The sequence below is a fragment of the Oculina patagonica genome, chromosome 7 (genome assembly GCF_052425735.1).
Source record: "Oculina patagonica isolate OP01 chromosome 7, crgOcupat, whole genome shotgun sequence".
Taxonomy (NCBI): domain Eukaryota; kingdom Metazoa; phylum Cnidaria; class Anthozoa; order Scleractinia; family Oculinidae; genus Oculina; species Oculina patagonica.
Genome location: NC_135764.1, coordinates 886,943 through 914,012, shown reverse-complemented (window position 1 = coordinate 914,012; position 27,070 = coordinate 886,943). Strand labels below are relative to the sequence as shown.

At 38.7% G+C, this 27,070-nt stretch overlaps 2 protein-coding genes across 4 annotated transcripts; both read left to right on the top strand.

Annotated features, from left to right (window-relative positions):
* The first annotated feature begins 1,546 nt into the window (after positions 1–1,546).
* Positions 1,547–11,459, top strand: LOC144659785 (major facilitator superfamily domain-containing protein 12-like). The gene is made up of 10 exons (XM_078520295.1): positions 1,547–2,262; positions 4,717–4,825; positions 5,444–5,606; positions 6,209–6,468; positions 7,173–7,265; positions 7,678–7,770; positions 8,401–8,574; positions 8,693–8,796; positions 9,551–9,678; positions 10,723–11,459. The coding sequence occupies exons 1-10, from the start codon at positions 1,751–1,753 to the stop codon at positions 11,007–11,009; spliced, it is 1,923 nt and encodes a 640-aa protein (XP_078376421.1). The 5' UTR covers positions 1,547–1,750; the 3' UTR covers positions 11,010–11,459.
* A 918-nt stretch (positions 11,460–12,377) lies between these two features.
* Positions 12,378–25,266, top strand: LOC144659984 (major facilitator superfamily domain-containing protein 12-like). 3 transcript variants are annotated; one of them, XM_078520527.1, is made up of 11 exons: positions 12,972–13,109; positions 16,277–16,433; positions 18,393–18,501; positions 19,276–19,423; positions 19,720–19,982; positions 20,861–20,953; positions 21,193–21,285; positions 21,984–22,157; positions 22,860–22,963; positions 23,612–23,739; positions 24,378–25,266. In XM_078520527.1, the coding sequence occupies exons 1-11, from the start codon at positions 13,100–13,102 to the stop codon at positions 24,635–24,637; spliced, it is 1,539 nt and encodes a 512-aa protein (XP_078376653.1). In that variant the 5' UTR covers positions 12,972–13,099; the 3' UTR covers positions 24,638–25,266. The 3 variants fall into 3 exon arrangements, with proteins under 3 accessions (XP_078376651.1, XP_078376653.1, XP_078376652.1); XM_078520525.1 differs by lacking the exon at positions 16,277–16,433 and having other exon boundaries at positions 12,378–13,109; XM_078520526.1 differs by lacking the exon at positions 12,972–13,109 and having other exon boundaries at positions 15,544–16,433.
* Positions 25,267–27,070: the final 1,804 nt, after the last annotated feature.

The window sequence follows — 27,070 nt, the reverse complement described above, 5'->3', positions numbered from 1 at the left end:
AGTGGGCCAGACCCCCCTCCACCCCCCACCCCCTCCACCCCCCACACCCCCCCCCACACCGGGTCTGGCATTTAAAAGTGAGCCAGACCCGGTAGTCCACCTACTACTCATCTGAGACGCTCCATAATGCATGAGGCAGTTTTAGCCTGACTAGGGTTAAATATTTAAGCTCCCCTCCACGGTCTGGTATAGAAGGGTGTGTATTTGACAGGGATAAATAATATATAAACTGAAATAAGTTACTTGAAGTAGTTTCTCAATTTAAACAAGTGCCTTAAATATTGATAGTAAGTTAGTTCTCAGTGTACAGTGTTTCACCCTTTGAACACCTATTCAGGTAGTTTTTGCAAATCAGAGTTTTCTTTGTTGAGTTATCCGGGTTTTTTTTTATATAATACATATAAGAGTGTCAATCAAAACAAAAGCTAAAAAGGGGAATCATTCCCTGCGCAAAGTTTTTTAGCAATATAAACAATCAGATACCCTGGCCCCGAGATACAATATCACTAATGTAAGTTTCAAAGTTCACAAAAATATGAATAATAAATTAAATATGATAAACAGAATATTCTTCACGTTGTATTTGTATCGCACCGCCTCTTCTCATTCACAGGGCAATGTTCCAAAGATCGGTCCTTTTGAAACTGAACGATTTTTGCCTTGTATTTTGGCCGTTTTTCAGGATTCATATAAAAATGCACTGAATGTCCAGTTTTCAGCAGATGCATCTTCAAGCTATAGGTGCCTGGTACGTTTTTGAGCTGTTCCATTGTGATTCTTTTGGTTTGAAATAGATCACCACGAAAACCCGCGTATGATTGAATAGCTTAAATAGCTTAACTTAAATTTTATAATGATTTTGTAAAATTGTTATTTTTTAAAGGGATTCTTTTATATAGGGATAATCTCTAGACTTCCTTTTATCAAATTTACGTTTATGTTTGTTATTTCGAGATGAAAAAAAAACTTTGTGGAGCGTCTTGCTTTATGCAAACCGTTCCTACAGTAATCTCCACGCCTGTTCATAACGTAGGGGAATATTTGAGTGGCTTTTAAACATCACGCTCATATACCGATATCAGCGGATGCAGGGAAAAAGAAATGTCAGGCAGAGAACGTTGTTTTCAGTGCAAAACACTTAATAAAAATATTGTTTTTTTCCGGCCCAGGCTGAATTTTCTTATTTTTCTGCTATTGTTAGGCTGAAATTCTTGTCAGTATTCTTAGATTATAACGCATAACATTCCTGTATTAGAATGTATTGGGGCAAATTAAGCATCGATATCCTTATAAAAAAATTCTTACAAAGGAGAGTGTAAACTACAATTTAGAGGTTAACATTGCGCAAGCTTCTTGGTCATGTTGCTTAACTTGTACTGTGACAGTCAGACCGTCACCATGTTTATTGGTCAATAATAAATAAGATTAACCTTCGACTTTATTTCTCCTCCACGCCGTTCTTGAGTTTGAAAGAAATGCTCAGAGCCATTTGTGACCTTTGATTAATATTTTCTCTTGGCACAAGCCCAACAATAACGCGGTATTGTTTCAGTTCAGTGAGTGCGCTGGGTACAAGATCACGCCACTGGCTACTCCAGGCCAGGCCACATCCGTTTCTGACGCAACAAGTGGCCCTTCATCATATTACATAACGGCGGGCGGAATTTTACATTGTAATTTTTTTTCACAAAGAAGGAGTTTTCCCTGTTTGTAGGCCGCTTCTGCCAGGCTGAAGCTACAACGTTAGGCAATGGATCGCCTGCTGAACTGTTTTAGCTGCAGAAAATCTCAAGAAAAGACATCCAAAGAAAATAGATTAGCAGCGAGTCAGAAGTTTTGTTACGGCGTCGGACATATTTTGAATGACCTTGCTGCAAATGCGTGGTTTAGCTATCTTATTATTTACCTGACTAAAGTAGCTCGACTGTCAAACAGCCATACAGGACTTGTGGTTATGCTCGGGCAAGTCACCGATGGAATCTGCACACCGATCACTGCAATACTTAACGACAAAACTGTGTGTCGTTATGGGCGACGGAAGATCTGGCATCTAGTGGGATCAATCTGCATCAGTTTTACATTTCCTCTTCTGTTTACTCGGCTTCTTGGCGATGAAGCAAGCGATTCACTAAAGCTTGCATACTATATTGGTATAGCGGCTATGTTTCAGTTTGGTTGGGGTTGTGTTCAAATCAGTCACCTTTCACTGATCCCCGAGATTGCCATCAGGGAATCCGAGAAAGTTGAGTTGAATGCTATAAGGTAAGAGATTATTATTTGATAATTATTTACTAAGGCAGTGATTTTATTTGCAGCAACGAACAGCGGCTGGTAATATATCAAGCCTACAAACTTGTACAAAGATCTAACCCAAAACTTTGCGCTTGCTGATGCTTCTTTGTTTTCTGTCCACTTTTGTTTTCATTTTCTAAAGTTCCTGTGAATTTGAATTAATTGGTTTGTTATGTTGTGTTTTTAGTAGTTGTAATTGTTTTGTCTGTCTAGGCTTTGTTCTCCTCAATCTGATGGATGCTGCTTTGCTTTACATCCTATACTGTATATGAAATACAAGGACGCAAACCAAGTTAAGAAACTGAAAAAGAAAACCTCTGAAACCTGCAAAAGGGCATTGATCTTGACTTGTGCCGGAAGTTCAGTAGGAAGTTAATCAATGTTATTGTCCTTTGCTTGTAAAAATACAGATCTTAGTGACGACCTATGACAAGGAAATATCGTGAAACAATTTGCGTGCAATCAATGAGCCGAAAACAAAAACACTCATTGACCTTATATTGGATTTTTTTCTCTCTCAACTGAATTATCTCGATCATCAGAGGTTTCTTACATGTAAGTGCTGCGTTTGGACTTTGAAACGAAGTTTGGACTTTGAAACAAAGAAAGACGGCGTTTGCCTTCTGTCGATAATTAGCGAAACAAACAACTCAAATTTGCATAATGCTGTTTTGATAATTAATTCCAACATCACTAGCTAAATTTACCCTACCTCCCCCCCCCCCCCACCCCCTCCTCTAACGACAGCATCGTAATCGCGAGGAAAGTCCTGCTCGCAATCTAGTCCGTAATCTACAGCGGTCAATTTTCACAGGAGAAAATGAAATCCAGTTCGAAGCCAAATTCTCAGAACTAACATTAAAAAAATGTGTTAACAATAAGAAGGAGAATTAATATTTCGAGCTGGAAAATAACTCGAAATATAACAACTTGTTGTTCCACGCCGGTGAACACGACTTCTAGTACACTCTTTTTATTTTAGTATTTATTTAATAATGGAAGATTCAAAGCACGCAATAGAATTTTGAAGTGCTAGCTTTGGCTGGTATGACGAGAGAATGGAAGTCGAGAAAAATTCTTGCTGTTAACAAAGCATACAAGTAGACTGTTACACTCTTTTTTTTATATAAGAATACAGTTTTTCCGACCCAGGCTGAATATTCTTATTTTTCTGCTGATTTTAGGCTGAAATATTCTTATAAACATTCTTAGAAAATATTGTTTGACATTTCCGTTTTAGCAAGTATTGGGTAATCAATTACAAGTGTTTGGTGTTCAGAATTGTTTCGTGTTATATTGTGCACATGTAACATTGCTTTTGGTTGCAGCCTGGCCGTTTTGGCTTTAAACAAAGCATTCCTCACAAAGATAAAGTGACGGAAATGAAAATACCTGATTTTGTTTCAACTAAAAACATATTTAATTGTATTGTATTTACAAATCTTCAACTCAAAACTATATTCTTTTCAAAATCTCAGCCTCAGGTTTATTCTTAAAATATTCTTAAAAATTCGCAAATTTCAGCCTCGATATTCTTATAAACTAGATTCTTATAAAAAAAAAAAGAGTGTAGTGGAAAAAGTTCTAACAAGGCAGGTTTGCCGCTGTGATTATATCTCTAAAGAACTGGAGTTTTCCCGCCACCGGATTCCCGCCTAAAAATGACTTCACTACATATAGTATCTCGGTGTCTTTTGGTTTGATATTTCATCAGTAAAGATAACAGATTATTTTACGGGAATGGAAAAATCCGATTACACTTCGGGGTTATTTTCTTTGGAAATGTTTACGATGGGGTATGCTATCATGTGTCGCAATGTTACGTGCGTAAGTTAACGTCCGGAAATTTTAGTGGAGAAAATTTTATTTGTGCGTTCTGAAAAAGATTTGTTAAACTATCCAACAGTGGAAATTAAGGTTGCGTTTCATTTTCACAAACCGACAAGTGGGACAAACTTTTGTAAGATGGAACGACACTTTCTCATTAAACGAGGTGAACGGTCTTTTCCATTTTATATTCTTTCCATTTTATATTTTTTTTCCCAAGTGCCCCACATCTGCGAGAATCTACTGAAGCCAACGTACCGGTTTGTTAAAGTAGAACGGTAAATTTCGGTCCGTCGACCGATCAAAGTGGTCCATGCACTTCCAGATGTGGTCCCAAATATTCCGGTTGGGCCGAATCAAAATGGGTGGTCATTTAACCACCATTGTGGTTAGACGAAGAAGAAACTTATGAGGGTGACACTTGACAGTGACTTCCGAGTGCTCATTTGACTTCCGACCAAAATTTCCAAAACATTTTTAAAAGCAACCCCAAGTTTTGGATGGAGAATGTAAAGAGAGAGACCCTGGGAACGAGGTTGGAAACCTCCGTTAGTTTTGCACATGAATTCACCTGAATCAAATCTGCGTTTGTTTCAGGTCAGCTTTGCGATTTGTGTGCGGTATTTTCGTGTTTGGCGTGACATGGATTCTGTTAGGAAGAAGTTCAGAGTCGAACATTTCGTCCTCTACGTGGAAACAGTTCATGGTAAGTTTTGGGCACGTCACGCAACACACTCATTTTCCCACAGTAAAGTAGCGTCGCGCATTGTTTCCCGAGCGAAGAGATCGAGCTACCAGATGCTTTTAGTAAGTGGAGCTATCTTCGGTCCTATTCCCCTTCCGGTTAGAAAGACCGAATGATGATTGCAAACTGGGGCTATCGCGCGCGCTGAGTTCTGGGCCCGGTAAGCCCCAGCGAGCTGGTACGGTTAGCCAAGACGAATTTTGTGTGACGTTTACTTGGAATTCGTTCGGCTTCAGGAATGCTATCAGCATACGATTTGCACCTGTGCGTTAGTTTCCATAACGATGCGTTTCATATGGTACAATTGGCGTCTTGTCTGCCCACATGTGGACAGGTACAACAGAGAGTCTCGCCAACTGGGTCGGACGGTTTTCTCATATGAACACAAAAACATGCATTTTGACAGGGGAAATGTGAATAAGGGCATGAGATCACGGCTAACCGGGTCATCCCTTAAAGCTTTACTGGGTTTATATGAAGAGGCCTCAATTCTCCATGTGATTGGTTAAAGAACCAAACATATATTTATAGTTTGATGTTTGATGCTGTTTAAATGATCTTTCTTTTTCCTCTCTCCAGTACCTTGGCTTGATAATAATCGGGACTGGCACAGTGTTTAACATTATGTTCCATGTTGGCATCAAGGAGCCCCCTTCAGATGCATTGCGTAAGTGGTTAGAGGAAAGCAAAAATGGAAAACACAAAAGTAACACGTTTAGACGGAATGGAAGCGAACGAAACGGTGAGTATGACACACTATACTGGGAAATTGAGAAATGTTGAGAAATTGTCAAATTTAGGATTACGACTCTGTTGCTATTTCAATAAGATATTTTACTGGTAAAGTGTAGTTTTATATCAGTTAGTAAAGTAGCATCTCGTTTCATCAGCCATTTTTTCCCGTCAAGATTATGCTCCAAAGCTCTCATAGAACGTGGTGAAAATCGGGTGGTGCAGACAATTGGAGCAAAAAAAATCAAGAACGTATTGAACACCACGTGACTATTTTTAAAAGTTTTTCTAAGTTATTTCAACGCGCTTGTAAGCGTTCATTTACTTCAAAATCAAGCGTGTTGTTTCACGCACTCATCATCATCATCATCATACATCATTGTCGTCGTCGTCGTCATCATCATCATTAATGTTGATTATTGTTGTTGGTTCTCGTCCTCGCTCCGAGGGCTTTTCTCCAGGCTCTCCGGTTTCCCTCCCTCTGCAAAAACCAACACTGCTAAATTCCAGTTCGATCGGGAACAGTGGACGAAGAGCCACCCTGTGGAAGTGCGACTGCAAATTTCCATTTATTTTATTTATTTATTATTTATTAATGTATACTTTTTTCAGCTCTCCTGATGCGGGCAGTGTATCAGCCTTCTTCCCCAAGTAGGAGAAGTGGTGCTTCCCCTGCTGTGGTGATGACGCTCTGTGAAAAACCAAACAAGAAAGCAGCTGGTAGTGGCGGCCACGTGGCACAGTCGGTATCTCAAACAACTGTGGAAAGTGGAATAACCCGACAATCGTCGCAGGAGATTATCGACAAGAGTGCTACCCTTGGTGGGGGGAGGAGCAAGCTACAATGGATAAAAAGCCCGGGGATGTATAAAGTAAGTACCGATTTCTCTTGTGATATAATTTAAATTAAAAAAGGGTCTTCGTTGAGGTTGGTGGCCCATCTTGCCGGAGGTTATCCCTGTTTCTGTAGCATGAAGCGACTAAAAGTATTTTTACTCCGTCCCTGGATGGGATGCTAGTCCATTGCAGGGTTACCCCGCAGCATTAGAGTCGCCGATACCCATTTATAAACCAGGTTGGAAAGAGGCACTGTGAGAGTGAAGTGTCTTGCCCAAGAACACAACACAATGACCTCGGCCAGGACTCGAGCCCGGACCGCTTGATCCAGAGTCCAGCGCGCTAATAAATAGGCCACCGCGTCATCCATTGAATTAATCGCTCTAACCTCCACTGTACTTGATTCCGCTGTCTGTAATGCAGGCGGTTTTGTTACGTATAATCGTGCGCGCGGGTATCTCGCTTCGCGCAAGATCGTCAAAGGTTCTAGAATCCTGATAGTTCTGTCTTTCCTTCGGGGCAAGCTTTGCTTAATTACCCAATCACTCATTCTTAGTGGAAGTACTTCCCGAGAGTTTACATGGCCATGTTATAGACTCAGTCAGGATATCGAGCGATAATTTATGTTCTGTGTGATGCTATGGACTTTTTTAAAGCTGTTAGGCTGAACAGTTTTGAAAGTTGATCTCGTCTGTTTTAAAGTTTCAATTATAACGCCCAAACTTTCTTCTCATTGCAGATGGGTGTTGTGTATATTTGTACTCGTTTATATGTGAACGTGTCACAGTCTTATTTACCACTATACCTGACAGAGACAATGCGATTTGAAAAGGTGAGCTAAGGTTATTGAAGTAAATACGGTGATACGTCGCAAAAAAATAGAGACTTTTTCATATACAAAATATTATTTACTGACCCTTGGTGTGATGACAGCAGATAGCACAACCTGTCGAACATTAGTAAACAGTAATCGCTTTCCAAGAAATCGTCTATGTTCATAAACGCTTTTTCCAAACTAAAGATTTTAACACAAGGTGATTTGCTGTTTTCATGGTTTCAAGGTTTTCAAAAGCGATAAACATTTAACGTACAGCGTAAAGCGTTGTTCATCTTTTGAGTATCATGATCTTTGTGTTAAGTCTGCGCCTGGGCCAAAGGGATCTACTCAGCCGGAGCTTATCCCGTATTCCAGTATTTTACATTAAACATTGTATAATTAAACTGTCTTGTATTTTGGCGTTCAGGAATCTATTGCGTATTTCCCTTTGGTTGTACTTGTGACTGGCGTTTTGGCAAGCACAGCTGTCAAGCCACTCAATAAACGCCTTGGAAGCAAGGTTAGTCAAACAACGAGTTCTGGTCTTTATCTATCATTATATAGTCCTTGGTAGATTGAACATTTCTTTACTTAAAACATTTCTGAAGTCTTGATCTCAAGTTAATAATAATAATAATTAATAAATAATAATAATAATAATAATAATAATAATAATAATAATAATAATAATAATAATAATAATAATAACAACTTTATTAACGTGTCAAATCTGTAGTAGCTGAGGGGAAAAGTCCCCTCTACTAATTGTGGACACCACCTGCCTAACTAAAAAATGTAATTAATATATATAAAATAGAAAATATTTATTTACATTTAAAAAAAAACCTAAGTACAAATATAATACATATATATTACATGATACACTAGGTTTCCTTTGAAATACTAATAAGGCATACGTGCATCAGTGGAATTTCTCAGTTTACCCTACCTTGTGCAGGGGGTAAAAGAGTGAATATCGCAAGTAGCGCGCGTGGAAGAGTTCGAGCGAGAAAAAAAAATAAGCGCGCAACTCGCGTGCGTATGTTAGCTCATGTGTCAGGCTATTAACCTTTACCCGTCATAAAAACACAACACAAACTATCTTTATCAAGTCTTGTGCCTCATGCATACTTTACTTGAAAATCCGCAGATAACCTTCTGCCTGGGTGCCATGATGGCTATAAGCGCTAGCTTCTGGTTCTTTGTTCAAAATGTCGATGGGCGGAATGCAGTGTATGCGACTTCTATGCTTATGGGCAGCGGAGGTTCTGTTATGTTGGTGACGTCACTGTCCTTGATCGCGCAGATGATTGGTCACGACAAGGTAAATAAGTGACTTCCATACGTCTGTAATGAATTTACATTTGAGGCTGGATCTTTTTCATTTTTTTTTAGTTGTTTTCACGCTAAATTCTAATATGAGTAATTTTTCTTCGTTGTAGAGATCCGGAGCTTTCGTGTACGGTTTTATTGGATTCTTTGACAAAGTTGTCAGTGGTGCAATCTTTGCAATCATTCAGGAGCTAAATCCTCGCAAAGACCAAAGGTAAGGCTCGGTCCACTTACCTAAGAACAGTTTCATTTTCATCTTCAAGTGCAGACGGCTTCATAATATATAGCAAAGAAGTGTAATTCGTGTTTTCATGATATTCATCTTACTGCAAGACTCCCATAATTGTCACTCTTTGTTTTGAAAAAATCTCAAATTTGATATACATGTATTTGTTTTAAGGGACGGAAAATTATTTTTTAGAGGGGGGGGGGGGGGAGGTATGGAAAATATTTAAAAATTGTTTGCAGGGCCTAGAAAGACAAAATAAATTGTTTGCAAACAGGATATGTATAACAAAACATAGGTAGAATTTCGAATATTTTCGAAAATGTTTGCAGAGGTACATGGTTTTTCATATCCCCCTCCAAGAAAATAATGGTCCGTCCCTAATGTCTGATTCTCTAATGTTCATATCACGTAGGCAAATTAAACCAGAGGCAAGTCTCAGCTTGTTAGCCTTACTAATTGCTGCATTGCACACTTTGTTATCAACCTCTAAGGAGGCTTTCCATGCGCTTACAGCGTGGAAGGTATATGGTTCAGCCGCAGATGAACAAGTCAAACAGTATTTTGTCTTGTCTTCGTAGAAAATATCGTCTTAACCAGTGAACAACACTTATCGTCTTGATATACCACGAAATTCTCACAACAAACATTAAAAGATATGTATGGCAACCGGTAATGGGTATTGATATGTTTAGCTTGGTACTCAAAGTGTTAATGGGAGTAAATTATTATTTTTTTACAGGGTAGAATGTTTCACGTGTGATGAGTATACACGTCACGTGCAAAGCATCGTACCAGGCGCGGTCGCTGTGTTGGGACTTGTGTCTGTTATGGTTTTCTTTGAATCGATTTTCGTATGCAGGAGAAGAGGTAAGAAATAAAAAACATTATAAATTGTAATTCCTTAAGGCCCAAACTACCAAAACAAAATCGAATGTAAAGTTACTACATGTATATCTAGTCTTGGCCAAAAAAAAAGAAAGAAAGAAAGAAAGAAAGAAAAATGTGAAAGAACTTTCTTTTAGAGATGTATGGGTACATTCCTTATGTAGGTATTTAAGAGGGTCTCAATGGGGTGGTGGCTTTTACGGTTAACGGTTAAAGTTTTGGCTTTTTTACCGCTAACGGTTATTTTTTTTTCCATTACGGTTAACAGAAGTTAAAAATTAGTTTCCATTGTTTTAAAAGTTAAGAATTAATTTTCAGTATTGAAAAGCATATTTTAGGTCTTAGGAGCATTCTGGGACGATGAAGTAATCTAGTTTGTTTTATTTTTAAGTACTGACCGATTTTTTTCGGTTAACATATTTTGCGGCTAACCGTTAAAATTTTTCAATTTTTACGCCTAACCAACGGCTAATCCTTTTACGCTACGGTTCACACGATTGAGACCCTCATTTAAGGGCAATGTTACTTATCATGAATTACACTTGAAAAGCCTGAAAGAAGCTTTCTTCCCTTGACTTTGGTGACAATCTTACATTCAATTAGGTCAATTAGTATAGGAATTGATTTTAAAATCAATTACCGCGAGGAACGCTGTTATAAGGAAGAATGATTTTACAACTCTTGTCCTTTTATTTTTATTCCCCAAAAAAAAAAAAAAAAAAAAAAAAAAAAAAAAAAAAAAAAAAAAAACCAAAAAAACGGATAAAAGGTTCATAAGGGTTAAATCGAGTTTACCGATTCTCTGGAAGGCGGGTGGATCCAATTCATAGGATAAAAGATCGGGAAGTTTCTGCGCACTGGCTAGAAAATATATGCAATTTTCATTGGAGTTTGGTAATGCAAGATGAAATAACTAAGAAAATATTAAACATTTCACCTCCTTACTGATCATTTTTCCCGCTCGCATGTTTTCGCAGTGAATGTTGACACTATCTGCAGTTTGTGATATTCTTTATTTCATTTCAGCAACGATGACTGATGCCGCAGTGCAAGTGAATTTGGAAAATATCAAAGGCGATGATGAAACTAGTTCAAGTGGAATAGATACAGCGTCCATAACAGAAAAAGCTGATAGTGAAGTGTGCAATATCGGAAGCGTTGATAACAGCGCGACACAAGACAGTACTTGCAATTATTCTTTCGAGTCAAGGAACTTTAACGCGTCCCAAACAACAACGGAAAGTTATGTTGCTGCGCGCTTAGCATCGCCATTGCTTCCTTCTCCGATTTTAGATCGAAGAACAATCTTATAGTTGACAGTGCTGGGGTTATATGGGTTGAAATAGTTAAACCTTAGAGGCTAAGGTAGTATGGAACATTCAAGCATTGTTGGAATAGCTAGATCAGACCTGAACATGGGTAAACGAAAATTTCCGGCGAGTGGTTGTTGAACATTTTCAACAGTTAGAAGGATTCCTTTAATGGGAAATACAACATAAAGGCTGGGAAGATAACTAAACTGAATACAAAGTGACTGGTATGAATATTGTTTTTAAGATGTTGTGACGATGATGGCAAAAAAGTAAAAAAAAGAAAATTGACCCGGAATAAAGATGATGAGATGATAAACCTGACGAAACAGTGTATTTTTACAGACAGAGTATCATTCACAAACATAAAAAAACAAAGGTTACTTTTGACTTGTTTTGTTATGGTCTTACCGTTTTCGCGCAGTTACATTAAATAAAGAATTACCAAAAATAAAAAAAAAACACTGAGTTTACAAGGGAAACCTCAAAACACGAATTCATAAAGCGTTTGTGGCGTAAAAATCGCGTTTAGTTTCACAAAGAGAATAAGGGGGGGGGGGGGAGGGGTTGGTCAAAATTTGAAATGAGTGCGCAGAAATCGATTTATAATCGATTATAAAACCGATTTAAAATACAAAATTGTTTAAAGTACGACAGACTTTGTAAATCGGGCCAAATTTTGTCTTTGTGATACTAAAGCATAAAAAGAAAGGATTAATATGATATGGAATGTGAAGTTTTAAGTCTAACAAATATGCTTCACTATAACAAATATTAATCCAAAACCAAATTATTATCATTATTATGATTTGGTTCCATAAACGACTGTGTTATCAATTAGAACTCAGGTTTTGTTACAAACTAACCGCAGGAAATAATAAACATCAAAGTTTTAACGCACGGTAAAATTTTTCAAGGAAAGAAAGTGTGTTATGTTTTAACATGTTTTGCTTTTAAGCACAAAAAGTTAAATGACAGCAAAGTTTTTGCCAGTTCAGAAAGTGGACTTAAGCTTTCCATGACTTTTCAACAAAATTTTTATCCTTTATTGATAAAATCAAAAACTTTTGAAATTCAAATGTCAAGGCGATCAGAAGACGAAACGCGAAGGCTGGTCCACTTTTAAAGTCGCAATTTTTCGATAAAAACGATCGTGGTCTTATCCCAGATTCGACTGAGGAAGATATTTATTCTTCGTTTCCCAAAATTTTAGCAATAGTAGTGAAGAAACATAATTTCTTGCTTGATTTGTTTGCGCATTTTTCCATTGCATGCGAGGTCGCTTGTAATCAGAGTAAATTTTTAATAAGTTGATATGTTGTTGTGCCTTCGCGTGTGTATTTTTTTAGCAACCTGTTGCGGGTTTTTTTGTGCTAAACATAAATATCCACCATCACTTTTCCGCTGAGTTAAAAACATCGAAGCTTATCAGCGGCCACTTGATGTAATTTTATGATAGCGTAAACTGTTGCACATTGAAACAAGATATGCGATAACCACACAGCGCCACGATAAAAAAACACTGCTCATATTGATTTAAAACAAACTCCTGTGTCCATATTTATACAACGTTTTCAACATGGCTGTCTGCAAATGTTTTGGCGGTTTAAACGATAAGAACTCAGCGCAAGTGAAGGGTAAGAAAAAAGAACGGCTTCCCGTTGGGTTGAAATTTTCTCATGGAGTTGGTCACATCTACAACGATCTGACAGCCAACGCATGGTTCAGCTACCTGATAATTTTTCTAACCAAGGTCGCAGGATTGTCAAATGCTTACGCGGGGCTAGTCATACTGATTGGTCAGATCACGGATGCAACATTCACACCCTTTAGTGGATTCTTAAACGACCGCACGGTCAACAGATATGGCCGACGCAAGACCTGGCATTTAATAGGAACACTTTGCAGTACTGTGGCGTTCCCGCTTCTTTTTAGCCGTTGTATCGGGTGCAGCGAGAGCAGTGAGGTTGTAAAGTTGGCTTATTATTCCGTGTGTGGATGCATTCTTCAGTTTGGCTGGGGATGCGTACAAGTCAGCCATTTGTCGTTGATACCAGAGATTTCCAAATCAGCGAGTGAACGGGTCGAGTTAAATGCCATCAGGTAAGTGTTTCCAGTAGGGTGTACCCTTATAAACCAAGAGGGATCAACAGCTTTTTTCTCCTTAAAGTGTCAATACATTGTGAAGCAGACAGGTGATGAGAATATGGAAAATCATCAACTAGGAGATATTGTCTTGATTTATCACCAAATTCTCAGAACTAACATTAAAAAAAATGTCTGGCAGTAACTAAAAAAAATAATACTTATATTGGAGGGGTGAAGGTTTCGTGTGACTTGAGTACAGCGTGTCTTTATTCATATTAGCATCATGGAAGTTAAGCTTTGAAAGTTAGAATTCGTCTGCCTTTTTTTATCTTTTGCCCAAACTTAAAGTTGAATCAAAGCTTGCAGTCTTAACCCATATCTCGTGAATCTTTGACAAGATAAGCTGTAAGTTTTCTATGTCTTAGCTCGGCCGGCCAGAGTTATAAACAGCTGATGATGTTTTCCGGAAACGAATTTAGCCTCTTAATTGAGCACCTATATCTAGCTAGCTTGGTGGTCCTCAGGCTAAACCCCTCACTAGGTTTCCACGCGCCGTTAATTTTTTTAGCCGTTTTGCTCCCCAACTAACCGAACGCCTTATCTGGAAGAAGCTATCGTCCTCGTGTCGATCGCATTAAAAGACTCGATCATTTAATATTATTATTTCTCCTCGAGTGCAGAAATTTTAGTTTTTCCGACCCGGCCCGATACCACGCTTCATGCATAATAGTTTGCCGAAATTCCTTTTTTTTCTATCGAGAATTTCGTTTAGAATTAAACAATAGGGATGCACTGTAATGAACTGAATGAAGAAAAAGAAACTAAAAAACCCTGCAACGCTAGGTTTACTTCAATGCTCTAAAAGACCACACCTTGCATCTGACCGTTTTCACCGGGGTTAAAATAATAAAAACATTTCGCTGATAAGACTGGTCTTGTTTATGCAACGACAACAGGGTAATCATGGAAGAACTATTTTATGTAAAGCCAATCAATCAAGGAAGCATGGGGAATGCATCTATTACTTTTTTCGAGAGATAATATTACTAAAATATTTACCTAGAATTAAGGTTCACTGCCACATTATCAGTTTATGTAAATGATAGCGGGGAACACAAACAAATTTTTAAGCAACATGCGAAACTAAGATCGTAGGATAGGCCCCTGTCGAATAGAAAGAAATTCCCCGTTTACATTATTGGCTTGTACGGTGTAACTCGCTGACTAGACAGAATGGGTTATTTTATGTTGCGCTTGAATGGCGAAGGAAAAGAAAGGAATAAGTGACAATGATTATGGGAGGGGAGGGAGAGGGGAGGGGTAGATCAGGGAAGGGGAAAGGGGTTCAGATCACACTTTGCTTCGAAATCAGCTTCAAAATCAGAGTGCAGGAAAACCTAAATCTCGTTTATCGTTTTATGGATAACTGTTATGGGAAATCCAGCTTCCTAAAAACGCTTTTTACTGCCCCCTCTAACTCTAGTGACACCGTGTGGCAAAAAAAATTACGGGAGTTTTGGCGATTTCTGGTGTGTTGCGGATGGAATTTTTGTGATTGAGAGAGTCCAGAAATACTTCTACTTCCGCTTGATGGGATAATAATCCGCCGCAGGTACCCAGCCTTTTGATAGGTTACCCGATGAATTCTTCTAAGTAAAGAATGCCGGCCTTGGGAAAGTTAAGCGCTCACACCCGGTTTGCTCAAACCATTGTACAGCCTAGAGGTGACTGGCGACAATCGGTGACATATCGTAAGGAGTTTGAAATCCATTAGTATGGAAAAACGATAGAACTCGACGGTTCGATTGATATTGATGTGGTCAATGCTGACCTATCAGACTGGTACTTGCCTCCTCAAGTTTTAATGCCTTAAAATCAGATAGTCAATTAGCGTCCCTTAATGTAAATATCAATTTGAATGAGACTGAAGCCGGTTTCAAACTTTTTCTGCTGCGAAATACAGAATAACTCTGGTCTCAAAGGTTTTCTTTTTTTCGCTCTTAAAAATCGTTTAATTTTACATGATGCGGTCAAGTGCTTGGCACAGGTGTATATGGGGGTATGGTGCGTCAAACAGAGTGCTTGGCGTGACACATTTTTATATTCCGACCCGCACGATATTAATGTTAAAAATTAAACTTCGATATAATTTTTTATGAAATAGTTTTTTTTTGCGTGACATTTTTACATTCCAACTACACGACAATTATTATCGTTACTAGTCAAACTTCGATATAGTTATGGCTGTCCGAAAATTAGGAATAAGCCCCCAAAAACGAGCGATGTTTGAAATTGTTAATAATAGATAGAGTTTTACTGTTTTTACCCACTTGTTATAAATTTGCTCGGTTGGTTTCTTTTACTTCGCTGCTATCCAAAACATTCAGTCTTTGAAATCTGCATGCAAAGCAAATATTTAACATTCCCTCATCACAAGACACTGAAAATAATGTTCGGTAGTCATGTGCTAAAAATAACAGAAATACGTTTAAAAACACTGAAGCACGCCGAGGCGCGTTTCTTTTTATTAATCCGTTATTTTGCCACTTTAAAAACCGCAGTGTTAACAAACCACACACACACAAAAATTGGTTTTTAGAAGTTTTGGTAATTGAATGTGGTCACATGAAAATTAATCAAATTTATAAGCAAGCAACCCTAGCAAACTGTAAAAGTAAAATTATTTTTTAACTTGTCTACACCAATTCTATAATCTGATTGGCTCTTCAGAGGCTACCTGGGGTTTTCCTGTCGTTCTTCATAAAGAAAATCATGTAAACTGTATGTTGAAATACCGGAACACGCTTTTTCGCCGTTCTAGACTCTCGTTATGGGTGTAAGTCGATTATTCGGTAATGGCTTCAGCAAAGGAAAAGCAAAGAAAGAAAGTCTTCCAGTAACTCAACGTTTTTGTTATTCTGTCGGCCATGTTTTGAACGATTTGGCAGGTAACGCATGGTTCAGCTATCTCCTCGTCTTTCTCACGAAGGTGGCTGGTCTTCCTAACGCTCATGCTGGCTATGTGCTTTTAATAAGTCAGGTTTTTGAAGGCGTTTGCACGCCTGTGGCTGGAGTACTGTGCGATAAAACAGTCTGCAAATATGGGAGACGAAAGTCATGGCATTTGCTTGGAACGGCTTGTGTTACAATTTCGTTTCCGTTTATCCTCAACCGATGTTTAGGATGCACCGATAGCAGTAGCACTGTGAAATTTTTTTATTACACTGGATTTTCCATGGTATTCGGGTTTGGCTGGGGAAGCACACAAATTGGACATTTGTCGCTCATTCCTGAAATCAGTAAACGAGAGAGCGAACGAGTTGAGCTAAATGCGTTACGGTAAGTATGTTATTCAGTTCAAAAATATACTTCTTTAGTTATTTTGCTTAGATAGCAAAGCCGCATTAGCCTAAAGCAGGCGCGTTTCCTCATCAAAGTAGCCTCGGGGTTTTCATGTGGGTTCTCTATCCGTACGTATCTAATTTGAATTTAAAAATGTTGGTTTCTGAGAAGGGGCAAAATTTTGACCCCCGGAAAAAAACCTTGGAGGAAGACGAGAGAACTCAACCCAGTCAACCGGCTACATTGGTGAGGGACCTGCGGTTATCCACTTTGCCAAAGTTTTGTTTTAATTGTTTGACAATGTACATCATTTAATCTTTTTATAAATGTCTCTGTGAGGTCGATAATTACTGTGATAAAGCGTTTACATTCAACATTGAACAATTCAAGGTGTATAGATATCTGATTACAAATTTACTGTTTATATTCAAATGTTGCGTAAATAGAGCAAACGTTACAAAACAAACAATGAGGGTTTGTACTAAAAAATTCTTAATCGGACGGCGGAGCATTTTTCCAACTGGGGGGAGGGGTGTGACTATTGACTTGAAGTGGGGGGGGGGGGGGGCTTAAAAGACTCTTCTCTTAGTAAGTCTTTTTTTTTTTTTCGGAAACTCTGGGGGGTGGGGGCTAAATGTCCCCCAGCCCCCCGGCTCCGCCGTTTTAGATTAGATTATGTAACATCACGAGTAGCCATCTTAGCATGTAGATTTAGATTTTATTCCTGTCATTATGTTACAAGTGCTTATATTTTGATCTGACCACGTCAATTTAATACGTGCATCAGTGCAGACCACCAGTGCACTTCCATTGCTATTTGATTTGTTGTTTTTCTACGTCGCATTGTTTAAATTGGACGGAAACCCAAGATCAAAATAATAAAGAAATTTATCTGGGTTTTGTTTACTTTACATTTTTACACTAGACAATTTTTGTCTTGTGTCAGGACGTCCACAAATTAATTGTTTTAATGTATAACATGGCATGGAGAAAGAAAGTATACATACACATCGAAGGAGAATAAGAGCCCACCGATGGCTATCTATGGATAGCCCGTGGATATCCATAATAATAATTTCTTCCATTTTGGAAAATAATTTAAAATTAATTTCCTCCACTTGAAAAAATAATTTAACAAATTCTACCAGTTATGAATGAAAACCACCTTAAATGTTTGTTATAAAAGCTGTTTTCTTAGATCTTTCATTCGTGCTCGCCTTTCAGTTTTATTCTGTAGAATTAGAAACGAGCAAAAAGCATGACGTTAATTTTTCCCGCAAACGGCAAAAATTCAACATCTGCCGTCTGCTGTTTGGCGTTGGTACGCGGAAATGAGTAGTTTTGTGTTTGTCGTGAATGTGGGATTTATCCCCTATTCTTATGGGATGGCGCAGTGGTGAAAGCGCTCGCCTCCCACCAATGTGGCCCGGGTTCGATTCCCGCCCGGTGCCATATGTGGGTTGAGTTTGTTGTTGGTTCTCGCCTTGCTCCGAGGGTTTTTCTCCGGGTTCTCCGGTTTTCCTCCCTCCTGAAAAACCAACATTTCCAAATTCCAAATCGACCTGGACAGAGGACTCGCATGAAAACCAGCTAGCGCTGATGTGGCTTCCTCAAAAAATAGCAATTTATTTATTTATTTTAAAATTCCATAAAAAAGGTAACAAAATGAAAGGCAAGCTCGCGTTTGCCGTTTGCCGTATAACGTCATGCCTAATCTCTCTATTTAACCATCGAAAAACAGGATTATGTTGTCACGGAAGAGGTCCTTGATATAGGAAAATGCCGGCACTTCTATCTTAAACTTTAGCTTAGAATGTCTTAATTCAAATTAGCAAGAGTAACGCATTTACAGCTGTAAACAAAGAAACAAAACCTGGGTTAACTTTAAAACTCGTATAAGCTTTACTTTACCTTTGCAAACCTGAGTCCGGGTCTGACGATGGTCCTCTTTCCCAGGTCTGCTCTGACGTTTCTATGCGGAATGTACGTGTATGGGGTGACGTGGATTCTTCTTGGTCAAAGCAACGAAGAGACACTTTCTCCAAATGTTTGGAAACAGTTTATGGTAAGTCTACAACCACGACTTTTAGTGTATTTATGCAACAACATCATAGATCTGTTCCCACTAAATCCGCCCTTTTTCAAAACAGCAAAATACGGAGCTTTTAATTTACCGAGGGTTAGCCTACGAACACAGACAAATTTCAGTCTGTTTCTCCGGCGCAGACTAACGGATAGTCTTTCCCAGGGTTCGTTTAATTGACAAGAAGCAGCTCGACAACGTTGACTACACGAAAGAGAAAAAAAGACGAGGATTAGCAAGGGTAGTCACAGGCAAAAATTTTCATAATCGATAAACCACGGGCCTTCCAAAAAAATGGAAAAAAGCCCCCAGTAATTTCCGTAAAAATCGCTTTCTGAATCTTTTTTACGTTTTGAAAACTTGAGATATCCCTCAAAAATATTTTGGCTGCGAACATGAAAGGAAGGACGCACTTCCTACCATGCTGACTTGTAAAATCCAGTGTCACAATTACAGATAAATGTGCATCGACAGTAAAAAAAATTGCCAGATATCATTACATTACAGACTGTGAATATTTCAAGTCTCATTTAACGAGAACTACCAGATTTCGACTCTTTCCCATCAAAAATGCACTCATTGTTTGTCCCATTTTCAAAGTGGCGGATTTTCCTGTAAAACGGTCTTCTATCGCACGTCAAACCGTTACCTACCAAATCCTCGATCCTAGACACAAAATCTAAGAAAAAAATAATGTAAGGTATAAAACAAACGTGACACATATTATGTCATATATTTTTATTTTTGTTTCCTTAGTATCTCGGTTTCATTGTTGTGGGGACTGGAACATTGTTCAATATAATTTTCCACGTGGGGACAAAAGAGCCTCCTTCAGACGCGTTACTGAAATGGCAACAAGAAAGAAAACTGAAGAAATTTGGAAAGAGGACGAATGAAAGCAAAGGTAAATAAGTTTGATATTTAATAGTAGCTTTCCGCGAAGCTCACACCTCAGTACAGCGCCAACTGGTAAACGTGACGCCTTACAACCTTGATATGCGACAAAGTTTGTTCGTCATTTACAACTTTGTTCTTCATCAAAGCAAAGTTTGTCCTTACATTTTTTCAGAACATATCCAATGTTCGTGAATGACAAATGGAGAGTTCGGTTATTATCCAAAAAAGAGACTGAAGTAAGAAAATCTAATCTGAGTATATTATTTCCAAACTGTGGAAAATGTTTTTTTCATTTTAAATCAGCTCTTCTCAAAGTGGACTGTGACCCCTCCCCCTCGGGACGCCGCTCATCTTCTCAGCGAGTTAAGACTTGTGTTTGTGACACATCACAGACGCCATCTTCCTGCAGTGATGAACTGACCTCCTCAGCTGTGTCCTCCATTGAGTCCGCGCTGGAGAAAAATGAAACAGAAAATGAGACCAAGGAGGAAATTATTGATAGAAGTGCAAGAAATGGAAGCCCAAGAACTTGGCAAGACTGGCTAAAAGATCCCGCTTTCTACAAGGTTTTTGCCAGCATTTTTCCTCTTTTTTTTTTAAAGTTCACGACGTAGTAGCCTGTATACAGCCGTCCCGCTCCCCTCGATTTCTTTGAGGGGAGCGGGATGGCTGTACACAGGCTACGACGTAGAAACTAAAACATTTTATCAAGCTGGCTTAACACGAATACAAAATATAATTTATTCAAACACAACCAAAAAACTTACCAAATATGTTGACTCATTTGTTGTTGTGGTCTCAGTAGTCACAGTCGCGCGGTGGCAGTTGTTGCTTTTTGCCTGTGATGCTTCTCTCCAGAGAGACCTGAATGATGAGGGGGTACCAGATGTAAACAGATTGATATTTTCAGCCCATTAGGCTCTCCCTACCCTATATTTTATAAGTCTAGTTATTTTTCCTCGCTAAATAGCTGAATAGCCTTTAACTGTCTTTTACGTTGCGTAGGGCAGGGGGATACTTGTACTCTTTGGTTTGGCTATATATTTCATTGCATGCAAAAAGCCCCATTATAATTGCGTCCCAAGAAGGTGCTAATAACGATTAGATTATGAGCTCGCAATTTCAATGAAGTGATAGCTGATAAGGGTTTAGGCCGAATTAACTATCAACTCGTCGGGATAGAAATTGAGAGCTAATAATCTAATTGTTTTAGTAGAATTCCCAATAAAGTACGTCCAATTAAACGATTTCCAATTATTTCCGCATTATAAAGCATACTTAATTTTCACACAGTCCATGCTCGCGCGAACTCATGCATATACTATAACGGCTGAGTATACGAGTAGCTCAACCAATCAGAATATTGCATTTGCTTCCGTATACCGGTAGAATTTTACTTATTGTAAAGAACTGATGCGAGCTGCGTTTTGTTTGTTATTTTCAGGTGGGTTTAGTTTACACTTGCAGCCGACTCGTTGTGAATGTGTCTCAGTCTTACTTGCCTCTTTATCTAACGGAAACACTTAAGTTTGAAAAGGTCAGTACTTTTCTCTTGTGTATATTGTGGTACATTTAATGGTTAGTTACATTTTGGGGGCTTAGTACAGCTGTGTGAGATATCCCAAAATTATTAACTGGAAATTGCCACTTTTCTTTTCGAGTCCCTCATTTGTCGGTGACACATCTTTCAGCTGATTTTGATTTCTCCTTACCTCTTCATAAAAGTTCATGTATAACGACCTTTTTATATCATTGTTGTTTTTTTTCTTTTTACAGGAAGCTATTGCCTATTTTCCTCTTGTGGTATTAATAAGTGGTGTATTCGCCAGCGGAACAGTTAAGACGCTGAACAAAAGACTTGGCAGCAAGGTTGATAAAATCTTTTTCTATGTCATAATGAGTTTTATCACACAGATATTTATTAAATTCCAATCAAGCCTTCTACTTCGATGAAGAGGACTCTTTAAGAGTTCAAAACACACCTATATAGAAACGCAACAATAATGCAAAAAATCTTAAACCGACAAACAACAGGAATTCATTAGGAAGGGAGGATGACTAACGATGGTGAAGATGAAAATGAATGACTTGTGAAAAAATTGAAACATTTGCAGCAAAAGTTTCATTAAGAAATTGTTTTCTGTCACGTAGGTAGGGTTCATAGAGCTTTAATTTGACAAAGGTTTTATTTCATAACGTTTTAAATCTACAACGGCTAATTCATTTTATAAAGTTTTTGTGTTGCACAAGTTTTTATTCTTAATATCAAGGATTTAAGCATTAATTTCACAACGTTTTTTTCATATTTTATTAAGCTTTTCAAAATGAACAAATAGATAACGTGTTCCTTAAAGGGACCGTGTCACGGATTTTAGCCAAACATAGGCATAGGAAATGACCATCAAATTCGTTTTAATATATAAAATAACCCCTTAAAACAGTGAAGGAACATTAACTTAGCTCGACTTAGCCATGATACAGTCCCTTTAATGGCTGTAAATCCACTGTCAACTAAATGGTTGTTACACGTTGGCTTACAATCACTCGTTTCATTTTATTGTTATCAGATTACATTTTCCTTGGGATGCATGCTGGCCATGAGCGCCTGTTTTTGGTTTTATGTCCAAGACATAAAAGGACGCAATGTTGTTTACGCAACCGCAATAATTATGGGATGCGGAGGATCTGTCATGCTGGTGACGTCATTATCCCTGATAGCAGAGCTGATTGGGCACGATAAGGTAATGAGGCATGCGCCGCAGTTTGTTAAAGGCTGGTTCTCATATGATCGCCCCGATCGTCTCTGTCGCTTCTGTCGTTTGCAAAGTCTGAGGTGATTGGAGCAAGCAAACTTTTTGAAGCGACAGAAGCGACAGAGACGATCGGGACGATCATATGAGAACCAGGCTTAACAGGCATGAAAGAGTATCAATCCAAATTTTTTTCATCCTATTGTGTTTTTAAAAGGTCGTGATAAAAAAGGGTTTTGAAGATGATTCTTACAAAAAGGGCAACGTTTCTAAGTTTGAAATATATATTTCGACTGACACTTCCGGCATTTTCAGTTGCAGTGTAGGTTAAAAAACGATAGCATTGTATTTTTAACTTCTAAACCATTCTCTAAACAGCGTGAATATGCATTGTAATTCTATGATTTATAGTTTATTAAAGTTTACAATATCCAAATACTTTACCGTTTTCAATCGCGCTGCAAAACTGGCGATCCAAAAAAGAAGCATTTTCTTCTCAGAGTTTAGACGTATTATCGCGAGGCATGCTGGCACGATAAGGTTATAGAATTTTTAGTGTAATTCAGTGGTTTTTATTTTTCTCAATACTTTTCTATCGTGTGGTCGTGCATCGATATCTTTATTATCGTCTCTCATAATTGTGCCATTGATTTCATCGATTTTTATTATTTTTAAATTTATTTTATTCTTTAGAAATCTGGCGCATTTGTGTATGGAACAATCAGCTTCACGGACAAACTGTCCAGCGGTGTGATCATTGCTATAATTCAAGAGATGAACCCACGAACTAACATGACGTACGTAGCTTTTGCATTTTCTACGTTTATACACTCTTTGTTATATAAGAACCTTTTTTATCAGAACGTCGAGGCGGAAAAAAGGCTAAAATTTAAGAACATCCTAAGAACGTGCCCAAGGCTGAAATTTGGTTAAGAACGAATTTTATTTTTTTCCTATTTGTTGTGAGTGACAAATATATGTACTAAATGAATAAATTTTTATTCAAATCCTGACCTGTAACCAACATTGTCATCACTCACCTACGGGCATTGGTGACGTGAACATCTAATTTTGGTTAGGAATGAATTTACTGCAATACCACTTTGTTTTTAAAAGTCAAAAAATAATTGAAATATAGTGTAGCAAAAAGAGCATATAAGAAAAGAAATCCATTCAGTGCAACTGTCAAAAACAGCGCACATGAATGATGGGTACTGTCTAAACACTCAGGTATGACAAGTCAACCGTCCATTAAATGCTTAACTAAATCGGACCTGCTGGTAACCAATTGGATTCAAGAATTTAACCCTTATTACTAATGGCTTCAACACTTCAGGTTTTTATTTCGAGTATGATTTTCCGTATGTTATGATGTCATTATCAATTACAGACACTGCTTCCGTTTTGCTAACTGTACTTCTTAATACCTTCTCTCCGTTCCTTAGTACCGTTTGCCCGTCTTGTGATGAATTTGTCAGAAACGTTCAGAGCTTCGCCCCAGGGATGGCCGCGCTGGTTGCCTTGGTTTCTATTCTTGTGTTTTTTGATTCAGTCTTCGTTTGCAAAAGAAAAGGTACGTTTGTAATAGACCAATTTTGATATTTTAAAATTGTAACATATCGCCGAAGCTTAGGGGACTAAAACTAAAGTAGTTCATAGTTCTGGGGAGGGTCTGGCCTGAAATAGGGTATCAATTTTGTGGTTAGTTCTGAAATTGGTAAAGTCTGTGCCCTAGACAAGAGGCCCATACAGCCGGAGCTTATCCCGGTTTCTGAAGCATTAAGCGACTAGCTAGGAGTATTGCTACTCCCCCCTGGATGGGATGCTAGTCCATCGCAGGGTTACCCCCCTCCAGAAGTAAATTCGCCAGTACCTATTCATACACCTGGGTTAAGAGAGACACTGTAAGAGTTAAGTGTCTTGCCCAAGAACACAACGCAGCGCCTCGGTCAGGGCTCGAACCCGGGCCGTTCGACTCGGAGTTGAGCGCGCTAACCATTAGGCCACCGCGCCTTCCTTAGTTCTGAAATAGGGTAGGAGAAAAATTGTATATTTTGGTCTGAAATTAAATAGGGTAAGGGTTTAGGAAGCGCACCTCAGACCCCCACCCAAATGTTCGGACAGTACCCCCGGGGGTTCTAGTACCCTTTCAGGATTGTGACAATTGAATTAAATTTTTATCAAACTATTCCCATTTTACTTTCTTCGTAGTGGACAAAGCTGACATAGCTGTGCAGACGAACTTCGACGAGGTTTTAAAAGAGCAAGACAGCAGCGATAGGGCAGAATCCTGTGAAGAGGAGGAAGAAGATGACAGCGAAAAATGTTTGCCGGATTGTGACGTTGAGAAAAATTCGCTTGAAAAAAGAAATGTGTGCGGTATTCCTCGAGCAATGAATAATTACGCGGCCTGTAGGCTGGCAACTCCATTCATGCCTTCTCCTATGTTGGATCGACGTACAATACTGTGACCTGAAGCAGTATATTGTCCAGATCGTAGCCCGACTTTTGGCACAGACGAGGCAAGATCTGCGATCGTCGAAGGCGCGAGCCGCGCTAAGGTGGTCTGGAGGCATGCCCCCAGAAAAATTCGAAATCTAGAAGCTCTGAAACTTTTTTAGTTTTTTTTTCATAAGGTATTTCTTTCGAAAGTTAATCTCGTTCAACTGGGGATTATTTTCCCAACTTAACGTATTTTGTTTTCAATTTTGGGTTTAAGTTAAACCTCCGCTAACGCATAGCTCCAGTTGGAGGACAGCTCCCATATATAAGCAAAAACTTTGTCATGGTCCCTTCCACGTACTAAACACTACATGTTAACCTCACATAAGCGGAAACCACTTCTAAGTGGACATCACTGCTGAGTGAATATTGTTTATCCCCAGTGATGTCTGCTTACAGAATGCTCGACTGTTTATTTACTAAAAGTAATTTTGATCGCTGATTACAGAGCACATAAGAACGTTTGTCACTTGACTGTCGAAAGCAATTTGCGTTTGCTTTTGTTTTACATTACCACATACATTCTCTGTTATAGCTAGCTAAACTGCACCAACATATAACTTATTAATTTTCCGTTTGGGGTAAATAAATGAATCAAATGGCACTGTTTATCATGTCTTCTTTACCGATTAATGCCAATACAGTGGAATCTAGATTTCTCCCCGGGGGGGGGGGGGTGCTCCCTATAATGGCCTATACGGGGAGGCTCCGCCCGAAAGGGGTACCTTTTTCAGAGACAGGCGGACAGCGGTGTAGCTACGGGGTGGCGGTGTGGGCGTCCTCTCGGCTCTCGTCCTTCGTTTCTTTTCTTGCTGTCCCCTCCTCTCACCGTCCGCGGTCCCCTTTCTATGTACCTTTTTCAGGCTTCAGGTATATAAAAGGGTAGGGATTTCACGAGTTTAAGTATATGAAAGGGTATGAAAATCTGTCATTTGGCTATTTAAAATGGCCTTTAAATTAAATATTTCGAACAGACGCAATTTATGACAGTGTATTATTTTAATTATTAAGCGCTACATAAAAATGACAAGAAAACTTCCTATTTTAAGTCCACGCCATGTATCTTAGGTATATGAAAGTGGTACCTTTTTTCAGTTAAAGGTATACGAAAGGGGGTTCAATTTCTGTCAAAATGGTATATAATAGGGTAAGGGGTTAGAACTTGGGGCGGAGCCTCCCAGTATAAAACTTTTATGAGTATCCAGAAATCGGAAGCTCGAGACTTAGCCAGCGTCGCAGAAGTAATCTAAACCCCAGACTTAACGAAGGGTTTAGTTTCGTCTGCGGCGCAGGCTACTCGAGACTGAAACAGGGCTAACCTTACGGTATTTACTTGGCGAAGCAAATTCGAGGGAGAGGTTCGAGAATAGGGATCCCAATGTGAAAGCAGTGCGGGGTGAGTACGAGATTAAGAGATTTTAAAAGCTGATGAAAACACTGGCCACACTGAAACACTGCTACAAGTCCCCAAGTCCTCTGACCCGCACATCTTACCCACCCCCACCCACCTGCGTAGCAAGAGCGACGTCAGAAATTCACGTTTAGGGGAAGTGTACTCGACGAGGACCCACCTTGTGTAGGGGTAGGTGGGCTATGCAAGTTACCACCTGTCTGGTAGGCGAATTGGACAAAATTTATTGGCCTAAAACACTGAATTGAGACTTTCATATTAAGCGTGCATGAAGCTTGCATTGCTGGAGAAATGGCACAAGGAGGTTTGAATCTTTTTCTTGGCTTTTACTCCTGATAGAATGGGGGCTATAGAAACAAGACACCATCTCGTACACATCTTATTCTTAGGCCATTTTTGTTAACTTCAATAAAAATAAAAAAACACACTGCGGTGACAAACATCACATGGGATCATTTTGTCATTCTAGCAACAGGATGATCAGATATACATTGTAAAATAAAGGAGACATTGTTGATTCGTGATTTAAAACCAGCCTTGAATGAAAACGTTGGCACTGAGAAACGTTTTCTCTACTAGCCATAATGTTTGTTTTTCTTCTGCAGATTTTTAATTCTGTTTGTTATTAATTAACAACATTGTCATTATTTCTTAGATTAGGTACCAGTCTTTTATTTCACGTTTTAATCTTATTGTAATCTTTTTAACGGTCACTTCTGAAGATGTATGTTGTAACATACGAAACGTTAAGTTCTTAAATCAAGGTTTTTTCCGACATGCGTTGTCTTGCCATGTTTGTCACCGCAGTGTGTTTTTTATTTTTATTGAAGACATCATCTTTTAAGGTGGGGAAGGGGGGTACATGAAGAGACCACCTGTCTTTGCAGAGTAGTGGGTCCTCTCTGAGTACAATAGTTTTGACCATTTCCCTAAGTAACTGAATGTGGCAAAAGGCCATCCTCCCTACTTCCGTATTTTCAACAAAAAACTG

Coding starts and splice junctions, on each gene's coding strand:
- LOC144659785 (XM_078520295.1), top strand. CDS start 1,751: ATGGATCGCCTGCTGAACTGTTTTAGCTGCAGAAAATCTCAAGAAAAG. Junction 5,607..6,208: donor GAATGGAAGCGAACGAAACG/GTGAGTATGACA, acceptor TACTTTTTTCAG/CTCTCCTGATGCGGGCAGTG. Junction 8,797..9,550: donor AATCCTCGCAAAGACCAAAG/GTAAGGCTCGGT, acceptor ATTTTTTTACAG/GGTAGAATGTTTCACGTGTG.
- LOC144659984 (XM_078520525.1), top strand. CDS start 12,586: ATGGCTGTCTGCAAATGTTTTGGCGGTTTAAACGATAAGAACTCAGCG. Junction 18,502..19,275: donor ATGTTTGGAAACAGTTTATG/GTAAGTCTACAA, acceptor TTGTTTCCTTAG/TATCTCGGTTTCATTGTTGT. Junction 23,740..24,377: donor CTTCGTTTGCAAAAGAAAAG/GTACGTTTGTAA, acceptor CTTTCTTCGTAG/TGGACAAAGCTGACATAGCT.